This window comes from Haliotis rubra, unplaced genomic scaffold (assembly GCF_003918875.1).
Source record: "Haliotis rubra isolate DU_JTF1 unplaced genomic scaffold, ASM391887v1 Scf317, whole genome shotgun sequence".
Taxonomy (NCBI): domain Eukaryota; kingdom Metazoa; phylum Mollusca; class Gastropoda; order Lepetellida; family Haliotidae; genus Haliotis; species Haliotis rubra.
The window spans coordinates 475,450-489,376 of NW_025766988.1; the positions used below are offsets into that span (position 1 = coordinate 475,450).

General features: G+C 39.5%; 1 protein-coding gene across 3 annotated transcripts in view; it reads right to left on the bottom strand.

Moving 5' to 3' along the window:
• Nucleotides 1–4,138: 4,138 nt before the first annotated feature.
• The window catches only part of LOC124283477 (protein naked cuticle homolog 2-like), a 123,505-nt gene continuing 113,716 nt past the window's right edge, over nucleotides 4,139–13,927 (bottom strand). For all 3 annotated transcript variants that reach the window (XM_046719540.1, XM_046719539.1, XM_046719541.1), the window contains one exon: nucleotides 4,139–7,094. In XM_046719540.1, the coding sequence (XP_046575496.1) occupies nucleotides 6,446–7,094 (649 nt within the window). In that variant the 3' untranslated portion in view covers nucleotides 4,139–6,445. The remainder of the gene's footprint in view (nucleotides 7,095–13,927) is intronic.

Sequence of the window (13,927 nt, forward strand, 5' to 3'; positions counted from 1 at the left end):
CCATTGAGTCCAGACAATCCATGGGTTGACATCATGAACATCTTGTTTGTTTGTTTTTTACGCCGCACTCAGCAACATTGCAGCTGTATGATGACTGTCTGTGACTGAGTCCAGACAATCCATGTGTTGATATCATGAACATCTTGTTTGTTTGTTTTTTGCGCCGCACTCAGCAACATTGCAGCTGTATGATGACGGTCTGTGACTGAGTCCAGACAGACAATCCATGGGTTGACATCAGGAACATCTTGTTTGTTTGTTTTTTTACGCCGCACTCAGCAACATTGCAGCTGTATGATGACGGTCTGTGACTGAGTCCAGACCTGACAATCCATGGGTTGACATCATGAACACCTTGTTTGTTTGTTGTTTTACGCCGCACTCAGCAACATTCCAGCTTTTTGTCGGCGGTCTGTAAATAGATGATTTTGCATCAGACAAGCCAGTGATCAACAGCATGAACATCGATCTGTGCAATTGAGATAAGATTACATGTGTCAGCCAAGTCCGTTAGTCACCACTTACGACAAGCATGGGTCTTACCTTGACCTTTACGAGTGGTGTCACAGTATCAGCCGGGTGGAAAGGCTGTCAGACAGACTAGTTCCGTCATCAAATGTATGGAACGGAGATATAACAGTTTTAATGTTTATTGTGGGTGCAGCACCGTTCACTGAAGCTCCATCCATTTCAATCTTGTAGGCGTGGTTCTGGGCGTGAGATTAGGAACAGGGGATTAAGGGCATGTAACATTAGTAAATTTTCGGAATGTGACATTTAGAATTCTCCATGATTTCAAGATTGAAATATATTAATAGAAAGCTAACTCGCGAAATAACTTCAAAATATTTACTTGACGTTTGAGAGATAGGGCTATGAGATCTAGAATTTCCAAAAAAGGTCAAGGACACCACGACCGTACGTCCTGATTGGTACCAAGCAATATATATTTATGTTCCACAAACCATAAAGAAATGTTTTCTCAGTATTGATAACTTACAGCGGGTAAATGTGCCTTCAGCACATATAAATCACGGCTAAAATACCAGTTAAGTTAAAAACTGTCAATTTCTTACTTTGGTCGGGAAATACTGTAGAGAAGCAAAGCTCTGTCGTGAGACGCGAGGCGGTAGGGTAGCCTAGTGGTTAAAACGATCCCCGGGTTCGATCCCCTACATGGGTACAATGTGTGAAGTCCATTTCTGGTGTCCCCCGCCGTGATATTGCTGGAATATTGCTAAATGCGGCGTAAAACCATACTCACTTACTGTTATGAGGCGCAGCTGAAGACTGGCGCCATGCTCTGAAGTTGCTAGGCGATGACATTACATTCACAGACTATTTTCTCACAACTACACGGATTCCTCAGAACCACAGAGTTCGCCATTTTGACTATTGTTTCGTAATATTTTGTTGGAATTCAATTAAGAGATATAGAGAATCCCACAACCGTGTCGTTTTCTTTCTTTAAAAGTTTAGTGAGTGAATATGGTTTCACGCCGCTTTTAGCCAGTATCACAGGGACACCAGATATGGACTTCACTCATTGTAACCATTTGTGAAATCGAACCTGGGTTTTCAGCGTGACGAGAGACTAAGCCACCACTCAGTTACCCCAACAACCCGATAAAACCACGAGGCCTTACTGAATATTTGATGTCAATAGACAATCAGGTGAGATTCTATTTATCCTAAAGAATTATTCTTTAAAATATTTCAGTTTGTAAACAGTAATTATAATAACTAGTCTTGGATATGAAAAGTATAACTATCTAGCTTCAGCGTCTGACAGACAAGTGACGTAATATTTTGTGACCTCATGAGAACCAACAACATCACACAGCGATTTTCTATATAAATTGACTGTTGCCATAGTCAGTACACTGATTGACAACATCTGTAGCAACACTTTCCCCCAGTATCCCGATGTATAGAGTAGCTATACAATACATCCATGTATAGTTATTGTTGATTTATAGTGTATCCCGATGTATAACCGAGTTATACAATACATCCATGTATAGTTATTGTTGATTTATAGTGTATCCCGATGTATAACCGAGTTATACAATACATCCATGTATAGTTATTGTTGATTTGTCCTGTATCCCGATGTATAAACGTGTTATACAATACATCCATGTATAGTGTTTGTTGATTTAACCTGTATCCTGATGTATAAATGAGTTATACAATACATCCATGTCCAGTGATTGATGATTTAACCTGTATCCTGATGTATAAGTGAGTTATGAAATACATCCATGTATAGTGATCGTTGATTTGCCCAGTATACCGATGTATAAACGAGTTATACACTACATCCAAGTATAGTGATTGTTGATTTAACCAGTATCCTGATGTATAGATGAGTTATACAATACAGCCATGTATAGTGATTGTTGATTTGACCGATGTATAGTGATTGTTGATTTGACCAGTATACCGATGTATAAACGAGTTATACAATACATCCATGTATAGTTATTGTTGTTTTATAGTGTATCCTGATGTATAAACGAGTTATACAATACATCCATGTATAGTTATTGTTGATTTATCCTGTATCCCGATGTATAAACGAGTTATACAATACATCCATGTATAGTGATAGTTGATTTATAGTGCATCCTGATGTATAAACGAGTTATACAATACATCCATGTAAAGTTATTGTTGATTTATCCTGTATCCCGATGTATAAGCGAGTTATACAATACATCCATATATAGTTATTGTTGTTTATCCTTATCCCGATTATAAATACATCCATGATGTATAAACGAGTTATACAATTCATCCAAGTATAGTGCTTGTTGATTTATACTGTATCCCGATGTATAAACGAGTTATACAATACATCCATGTATAGTGATTGTTGATTTATCCTGTATCCCGATGTATAAACGAGTTATACAATACATCCATGTATAGTGATTGTTGATTTAACCTGTATCCCGATGTATAAACGAGTTATACAATTCATCCATGTATAGTGCTTGTTGATTTATAGTGTATCCTGATGTATAAACGAGTTATACAATACAGCCATGTATAGTGATTGTTGATTTAACCTGTATCCTGATGTATAAACGAGTTATACAATACATCCATGTATAGTGATTGTTGATTTAACCTGTATCCCGATGTATAAGCGAGTTATACAATACATCCATATATAGTGATTGTTGTTTTATCCTGTATCCCGATGTATAAACGAGTTATACAATTCATCCAAGTATAGTGCTTGTTGATTTATAGTGTATCCTGATGTATAAACGAGTTATACAATACAGCCATGTACAGTGATTGTTGATTTAACCTGTATCCTGATGTATAAACGAGTTATACAATACATCCATGTATATAGTGATTGTTGATTTAACCTGTATTCCGATGTATAAACGAGTTATACAATTCATCCAAGTATAGTGCTTGTTGATTTATAGTGTATCCTGATGTATAAACGAGTTATACAATACAGCCATGTATAGTGATAGTTGATTTAACCCGTATCCCGATGTATAAACGAGTTATACAATACGTCCATGTATAGTGATTGTTGATTTATCCTGTATCCCGATGTACAGACAAGTTATACAATACAGCCATGTATAGTGATTGTTGATTTAACATGTATCCCGATGTATAAACGAATTATACATCCATATATAGTGATTGTTGATTTAACCAGTATCCTGATGTATAAACAAGTTATACAATACGTCCATGTGTAGTGATTGTTGATTTAACCTGTATCCTGATGTATTGATGAGTTATACAATACATCCATGTATAGTGATTGTTGATTTAACCTGTATCCTGATGTATAAATGAGGTATACAATACATCCATGTATAGTGATTGTTGATTTAACCTGTATCCTGATGTATAAACAAGTTATGCAATACATCCACGAATAGTGAAGACCTGATTTCAATTCCCCACATTTGTACGATGTATGAAGCCCATTTCTGGTGCCCTCTGCTGTGATATTGCTGGAATATTGCTAAACACGGCGTAAACACAAAACTCGCTCACTGACTCTGTCATACAGAAAATGGAGTAGGTATTTTACTGTTATATATCAGCTGTCCAGCCTATATAATTGTAAGATTTAGCAGAAGTAAACACTGAATTGGATGTCAACAAAACCTTTTATTTTTTCTGGTAGATTGTGAGTACAAGGGTATTATAAACAGTCTGTAGTACACAAACCGAGGAGGTGCCTCTCTCTCACTGAATCTTCCATCATCAATTCTATACAATGTGCATCAACAACCTCAGTCAAAATACCTATGTTGTGCGACTGTATCAGGAATAATGATTCCTCAACACAGCCTGATTCTATCAATTACAAAATTCTTTCATCTTGCAATATTTTTACAAAATATTCAAACTAAATAATACCATTTCTGTGTATGTTTTGCCAAGTTATGAACTGAAATAGGAAATGTTCTAATGCTTAGTAAAACCATTCTCATAATATATATATATATGAATGATTAATTAGTTCTTAAATTTCAAAACATTTCATCAGAGACCATGTATTATATGGTCTCTGACTTCATGTTCTATTCTGATCTTGTGGCCAGCATGAAAGGATAATAATCTGAATTTTTTAATAATCTGAGTTTTTAGAAATATGCTAAGAGTTGAAGATGGAGAATCTACACCGACACACAGAATGGTATCCTGTGCTTACATCCAGACAGTCTGGAACCAATATTAAAGCATCAAAACACATACCTTTCAAACCAGGAAGAAAAATCACTACATAGACCAGGCAGAACAACAGCCAATCAAAAATGAGCACCCTAGTTCTCTAGTTAGTAGTCAGCCAATCAAGGCTATTGTTACAGATGCTGAAAGAGACCACCATTTTGTGAAAATGAAATAACTCAACAATCAAAACTTATTCTAATCTGCATCTGTGGAAATTGTTTTTCAATGTTTGTTTCAAACTATAAGCAATTTTGATTAGTTAATTTGAATTCAAAAAGATATGTTAAAGAATAGAATCCTGGACTTACTGAGAAATCAGTGCTTCGGTTGGTTGGGCTGTGTCTATTCCTGTTGAATGAAGTCAGTTTTCTGATACACAGACAACACAATTTTGAGCAGGAATTCTCAAATATTCACTTAAATAATCTCATCTCCAGCACATGTGACTACAGCCTTGTATAGGTTTGTTTCAAATATTACAGTGAAGTACAGCATTCACACATTGTGTTTGTTACTATGGAAATATGAAACTGATTAAATTAACAAAGAAAATGATGAAAACACAATAATTAGATGTGGCCCAATATTATACAGGAGATTGAACAGTCTACATTCAGGAAGCAAAGTGATGAAACATTTGTAAAACAGCTGAAACATGACTATCATAATGCTCGCAATGGGATGTAATTATTCAGAGACGAAGCCCAGTTTGTTACAACTTTGTTATCACTGGGACTACGAACAGACTGGCCTCTTGAGATTGAAACAGACTTCACAATCCAACTACATGACATTTCTTTAACTCAGGCATTGCATGAACATATTCCATAACAAACATAACCTTGTGACGTCTCCAATATGGAAAGGTGTACCTCTAAACGATTACACAACAATTTGGATTATGCCTTCAAACCATTAACGGCAGTAAATGGGGTCATCAAATATCATGATTAGATTTTATCTTAACAAAACGATCAACTTTGCATGTAAACTCAGAAGGCAATTTACACCTCTTGAAGATAATCAACAAAATTGGATTTCCCTCAGAACTTTGTACTTAGTTTTACAACAGTTCACAACATATCGTCCGGGGATTGGCTGCACAAATATCCATTGAAGTAAGTTGTTCCTTTGTACATGCACATTTTTCACACAACATATTTTTCAATAACGATCTCGGCCAAAAATATACACCCTGACTAGCAATAGGCCGAGGTATAGTTGATACTGAAGTTGAGTGCATAAATATAGACTACATACATAATGTACAATATTCACATGTCCGGTTTCTGTACAACTGGCGTGAATGCTAGCAAACGAGAATAGAAACATAATCTTGCAAGAGGTAGATTGAGCCATTCTGCTCATGCCCAGAACACAAGCAGTGGCCAAAGTCAAGGTCACTTTCGGCCAATCAGAATCAAGAAGGCAGTAACCCACGTCATAATGACAACACAAAAAGTCTTCCCTGTTCCAGACAGGAAGTGATGTCACTTCACAAATGCATCATGGGATTTCATGTTGCCCTTTTGAGGACTGGCAGAGTGTTTTTGTACAGAGACTCAACGGTTGCATTGTGGCGAAAAAGTAGTAAGAAATGCATGTGATCTCGTTATGAAGATCTCACTGGCCAATATGGCAGTGCTTAAATGCACAAAAAAAATAAATATTTATTTTTGTTGAGTCTGTTGCATGTTCTCTTCCGTGGGCGGGCTGGTTGTCATGCTTCATAATAGTGATGGTAGTGATGGTGATGGTGATGCTCATGTATGTGGTGATGTTCATGACGCTGCACCATCACGTGCTCTCCCTCCATCTCCCATGCGTGCTCCCGTTCAATCCACTCTGCAACTTGTTGCATTGCCAGTCCATGGTCCTTCTCTCTGTGTCGATGGCGCCGATGGTAATGGGGCGACACTGTAGCGGGCACATGTGCTGGTAGGCTAACCGGTCGGAACTTGCTGCTGTGCTTGTGAGGGGAGGAGGGGTTTTTCGAATGTCCTTTCGGGGAACATACAGCCGTTTTTTCCTGGGGGTCAAATGACCTTGACCTTGGGTGGTCAGGTTTTGAACCTTCTAAATGTTTTGCTAAGCGTTCAGATTCTCTTTTCACATTGTCAAATTTTTTGGTCACATCATGTGACCTTGACCTGTGGTGGCCAGTTTGCACAAAACCCGATCCTGCTGTGGGCACGGTAGGATTATTCTGAAACTTTGACGTATTGTTCTCCACCCCAGCAAGGTCAAGGTAGTAGTTCCTTCGATCCTGACTCTCTTTTGGTCGATCTTCATGTGAGCAATGGTTTCTATGACGACGCTTGTGGTGGTGCTGATGATCCATCATGTTACGACAGTCGCTGTGGTGACGTCTGAAAAACAACATCAACATATTAACATCATATCAACAAACAAATTGACAGAAAGAAACAAAATACAGCCATAAGAGTGAGTGAGTATGGTTTTACACCGCTTTTAGGAATATTCCAGCAATATCACGGCGGGGACACCAGAAATGGGCTTTGCACTTTGTACCCATGTGGGGAATCGAAACCGGGGCTTTGGCGTGACGAGCAAACGCTTTAACCACCAGGCTACTCAACCACCCCTACAACCATGAGAAGATAAACATATTTACCACAGTAAGTTAAGAACCAAACTGTTCATACATACAAGGATCCCATTCTCAGTGAGTAACTAAATCCGCATCCTGATGTCTATAGTCAGTGGAGGGAAACAAGCAAATTCAGAGCCAACAAGTGAAGATATCAGAGTCTAGAACTGTGTGACCTCTCTGTCAGAAGTCTGAAGGCTGACTGGCGAGAAAGACCTATCTCATGATGGCAGCAGACTTGGACAAGTGCAGACTGTCAGTGAAGAGGAACAGTTCCATCCTGAGCTCATCAACAACACTGGCCTGAACTCTCCCTCCCCCACCAAATGTGTAGCATTGGTAGGAACAGACATAAGGCAGGAATGCTCATTAGGCTTCACAGGCCATGTTGAGCAGACGTCCCAACCTGTCCGCCACAATCCCCTGAACTGCCTCCCCTCCCTTCTCCAGTGAACCTACTCCCCCGGTGTATTTACCCCAGTTCCCCCTCCCGACACTTTTCTTGTTTCGGAAATGAAATATTTGAAGGTGCTTTTGAAACAGTTGTTCAAAAAATATAATAAAAAGGATACCAGACTATCTCTTCAAGCATGTGAAATCTGGACTTTTAGAAATACGCATTATGTAATGGATATTTTATAGACTATGTGTTAGTCTAAAGCCATGCAAAAGACTTAACTTGCCTTGAGTTTTTTTGTTATTTATGTTTCAGGCTATCCAATCCCTTCTTTCTACTTATATAAGCATCTACTCCCAACAATCCCACACAACCAATCCTGTTATTCCCCTTGTATATATTCTATCATCATTCGCAGTTTCTTTGCCCACCATATTCCCACCCATCCTGTGACATTACCCTGCTTGAGGCGTAAAACTAAACTCACTCACTCATTACCCTGCTAAACATAGTCTCCACTGCCAACCATCCCCCTCCATGTCAACCCCACTGCCAACCATCCCCCCTCCATGTCAACCCCACTGCCAACCATCCCCTCCATGTCAACCCCCACTGCCCCCCTCCATGTCAACCCCACTGCCCCATCCCTCCATGTCAACCCCACTGCCAACCATCCCCTCCATGTCAACCCCACTGCCAACCATCCCCCTCCATGTCAACCCCACTGCCAACCATCCCCTCCATGTCAACCCCACTGCCAACCATCCCCTCCATGTCAACCCCACTGCCAACCATCCCCCTCCATGTCAACCCCACTGCCAACCATCCCCCTCCATGTCAACCCCACTGCCAACCATCCCCTCCATGTCAACCCTACTGCCTTCTGTCCTTTCATGCCACCATACTCCTCATACACTCCCTGTCATCCCTATCCCCCCGAAAATCTTACTCCCCACCCCTTCACTACCCTACTCAACATAGTCTCCACTGCCAATCATCCCCACTCCTCAACCCTACTGCCAACCATCCCCCATCCACGACAACCCGACCCCAATCCATTCCCTTCATACCACCCCACTACCCCTGGATATGCCCTCTCCTGCCATCCCTAGCCCCTAACAACATTCCAGCATCCTCCACCTGCCTCTCCCTCCCACCCTCACCCTTCCATGTTTACCCATGATCTTCCTGTCTTTGATCAACAAGCCTACTCCCTAGGGGCTGCATACCTGGGGATTCCTCCCCAAACATGTTTCGTTATCCACAGGAAATATTATAATCAGAACCATAGTTCCAATCAGTCTTATCTGATCAGAGTCCGCATCTGTTGACAGTAAACAGTCCGCCTCTACCTTCATCAGCAACATACCTTAGAAAATATTGATACAACTGTACCATGCTGATGTATCTGATCAGGAGAAATATTTCTCCCTCGAGACAATATTTTCAAAGTAAAGACGCAAAATATTTCCTGATTTACAGACAAGCTGTTCATGTATATATCGATATTCAGAATTGAAAAAATCAAGCTTTTATTTCAAGTACTGATATATCATTTTGTTTTCTGTGTTTTTCCTTACTGTCAAGGAAAACCTGTAAAATATAAATTGAATTAGCTAGCCTTAAATAAATGAACACTTTATTTATATACACAATTAATGACTAAGTTGTCATTATGTTGAAATGTCACCAATGTTGTATGGGTTATCTGATCCACATTTAATTACGTATATTACTGTGCCAGTGTGGAACCAATTCCAGCACACCCCACCCCCAGCTACCACACCCCTTCCCCTCATCTCAAGACACGGCAGTAACAACACTCTCCCCACCATCACCAGGGTATCTTCTCCACATTCCCTGGTCAGATATAGCTCGCATGTCACTACACAGCTCCATGGTAAGATACACCCTAGCTCGTATTTCACTACAAAACCAATAAGTTGACCAAAGGTCAGTGCCAACTGGATGCTGACTCTAATGACTAATGTCTGCCAGATAAGATAGATGTCTGCCAGACAGACATACCATAGCTGCCACCAAGTCAAAACAAAGCCACCAGCCAAGTGCGAAATTCACTTCACGATAAATCCTGCCTGCCTTGGATACACTGAGAACAGCAGTGAAACAATACATCAGTCAATACTATATGTATCATCATACATTGGTCATGATACGATACATATAGCATATTATCAAAATATTTAGAAAGTCCTTGACAATAAATATTTCAGAGCAGGTTTGAGAGAGTGAGTTTAGTTTTACACCACACTCAGCAATATTCCAGCTGTATGGCGGCAGTCTGTAAATAATCGAGTCTGGACCAGACAATCCAGTGATCAACAGCATGAGCATCAATCTACGGAATTGGGATACAATGACATGTGTGAGCCAAGTTAACAAGCCTGCCCAACCCGATCCCATTAGTTGCCTCTTACGACAAGCATGGGTTACTGAAGATCAATTCTAACCCGGACCTTCACGGATTCACAGCAGGTTTGAAAGGAAAATCTAATGCATAAACAAGTTGTGATTGCTAGTTTTAGTTATGAACTTAAAATACTTATTAAACATATTTTTCAACATTTGACTGAGAAAAATGCTCATTGAAAGAGTAGCAAGTAATTCATATTAGCATGTGTAAAAAATGAAAAAATGTTGTTTAGATCATCATCGCATGAAAACTCACAATGCATCAGTGCACTGACGTATGGTTTCAACCATTGAGTTAATTTATATATTGCATGATCACATTGTTGTCTGCATCTTACAACAAATGGAAACGTGAGGTTAGAGCTGCTGTACCAGCAGACATGTGATACAGACGTGATCACATAGAAACATATGTGATATAAGCCTGCAAGCCTTCACCATATGGAAGTGTGACACATGTCAAACACACATGGCTGAAACTATTCACATATTCCATATGCCATTACACCACATACACATAAACGATTACCTAACTTATCCTTGGCAACATCAAATCCACTACAATGTGCCATGATATTTTTATCCTCTTTCAAGCTTTTTTTCTGACATACATTTTTAAAGTTCTGTTATTAAATGAATTACCATATTTGCCTGTCATTTGACATTTTAAATGATAAATGTGTTTGTATAACAATGGAACTGTTTTGAATGACTGTTAAATATTCATGGTCCTTACAATGAGTATTGATAAATCTATGATATTAATATTTCAGGAAATGTGTTTGAGTTAGGTTCACTCCTCAACTGATAAAATCAAATGATTAGATTTTTAATTTTCAAGTTCAGCCCAAACTAAAATCAATGCTGTGGCTCTCTCATCCTAGGAATTGCCTGTTCTTTAGCCTGATTACATCACAACCTCGGCCGCCCTGCTCAATCCTCCAAGGGGCAGTGTAACAGCATCTGTAACAGCACTGCCTCATTAGTGGCCAAGTCTAATGAGCGAAGTTCGTTAGCCCTCCCTCCGATGTGGCAATGTCTAGCGACACTAACAAGACCAAACAACGATGTTCAACAATGAAACTAACAGCGTGTGTCAGACCCCTGTATTCTGATCATGTCAGCTAGTCCAAATAGTAATTGGCTCTCAAAAGACGAATACATCTGAGTTGACTAGAGCCTTCTACATAAACGTCCTGTTGTAAGTCAGTCTCATGTAGCCTGTGTTCATATATTTCATATTTGATATTAAATTGATAAGTAAATTCTGTATCATTACTGTATCAACTTTTTTTCAGATATATGCTTTTATGTTTCTTTTGATAATGATTTGTGGGTTAGAATAATCAAATTTCATTAAAAGACAATATTCGTCCATTATATCTTGAAGCATGTATTCCTAAATATCGGGTGACGATAAAGTATTGTTTGAATATTAAACAGACGGACACCGAAGTCAATATGAACAAGGGCATCTACTCCCTGACCTTTCTACTGGGGAAACTGGGATAACAGAGACAAAGGTCACTACTGGTGATACAGACGGTGATGTCCGTCTAGGGAAAGGGGAGATAACTCCAGTGAATTCTACAAGGGTGATCTTTCCTGGATAGTTGCACAGTAAACACCTAATCATCTACCATGTGACTAAATATATGGAGCTGGGTGGGCGAACTCGTGGATTGAATGAGCGAGTTGTAAATTGGAGTTTAAGCCTGTACATGGTGTATAAACACTGATAATCACATGCAGGTTGAACACTGAAAATATTCACAGCAAATGAATATTTATGAACCTATTGTATCAATAATTAAAGAAATGCATCAAATATCAACCAAGACTTGAGAACACACCTAGCCTACTATACTAACTAGGGGCAGATACAGCTTATTGAGAAAGGGGAGACGCACACACTTGAGAGAGAGATCGAGAGATTGAAAGAGAGAAAGAGAGACGCTAACACAGCAGTTTGAACAAAAAGAAACTCCAACTCCCATCTCACTCATTCATATCAATTTACTTACTGTCGTCCCTACCCCCTGACAAATTTACTCCCACCCCTCCCCTCTGACACTACCCTAGCCAACACTTCTCCGCTGCCAACTATCCCCCCTCCATGACAACCCCACTGCCATCCATCCAGCTACATAGCAAGTAACAGTAATATATGTAGATTTAAGGATGAAATCCATACCTCTGTATCCAGAGTAATCGAGATTGGTAATGAACTTGTAGTTACTACTTGGTGAACTGAGCTGCTTGATGTAGCCTCTCTGACTGAAGACTGAAATGACTAGTACCCATCCTGGGATATCAGGAATCACGTGACAGGCGACATAACAGTTCTCCGACTAAAAGCATTGTGTCTCTCCAACACCTGATACTGATCGCGTTACCTGTGTGTCTTGTATTTGATCTCTAATTATCCACACAATCTATCGGACACCATTCCACAACCACAGACATCATTACTAATCTAACTCATTGAGTCTTTCACTTTCTTTCATAACAGATCATGTGACTGATATTCATTACAGATCGTGTGAACATGTGATATCGTTACTTATGTAATTCTTCTAGTCTTTGACCCTCACTCATTACAGATCATGTGACTGACACTCATCAAAGATCATGTGACCGACATTCATTACAGATCGTGTGAACATATGACATCGTGACTGTCACTCACAAAGGATCGTGTGACTGGGATTTATGTAATTTTTAACCTGCCAGTGTTGTGACTGTCACAATCATAAGTGTTTGATTGTGATGACTGGGACTCATCACATATCGTGTGTGAATATGTGTAGCTTAGACCATACAGATTTAACCTGCCATGGATGTTGATGATATTCAAGGGGACATTTCAGGCCATCAACAATCATGCCCTGTTTTAACTGTTTAATCTGATCATAAAAATATGCACTCTTTGTGACACATCCCAGATGATTTCTAGGAAGCCACTGATTGTTCTCACTGTGTGTGATGTGCGTAAACTGTGTGATATGATCCGACTGCTACCAAGATCACCTACTACAAGTGTGACACATGTGAACCGTCTGATGTGATCCTAATGATCATATGATTCCCTGAATTCGCAGAGTGTGATGAATGTGAACTGTTCGATGTGATCTTACAGATCATGTGATTCCCCAATATTTTGCAGTGTGTGATCTACATGAACTGTTTGTGATCTACATGACATATTTGACATGATCTACATGACATATTTGACGTGATCTACATGACATATTTGACGTGATCTACATGACATATTTGATGTGATCCTACTGATCATATGATCCCTTGATAATAGGCACTCTGAACTGTTTGATTACATGCTACCGATCATCTGATACCCCTTGTATCAAAGAACTTAACGAACTGAATAATGTGATCCTACTGATCATGTGATCCCTTGGTTTAAGAAGATACTACCTACCATGTGATACCCCTTATATCATGGAACATAGGTAACAGCTTGATGTGATCCTGATGATCGGAGAGAGGTGAGGTGAGGTGAGGTGAGGTGAGGTGAGGTGAAATTGGGTTTAACGTCGTGATTGAGAATATTTCACTCATATGACAACGTGCATGCGCGTATGTGTATGTGCAAGTGCGGCTGCTTGTACTAGCCCAGACTGAAGCTGGTTTTATAGTGCTTGCCCACTGAGATACCATGACGCAGTGAAGCATGAATACCCCACTCAGACACATTATACTGACTCCGAGCCGACCAGTCCTTGTTGTATCCATTAATG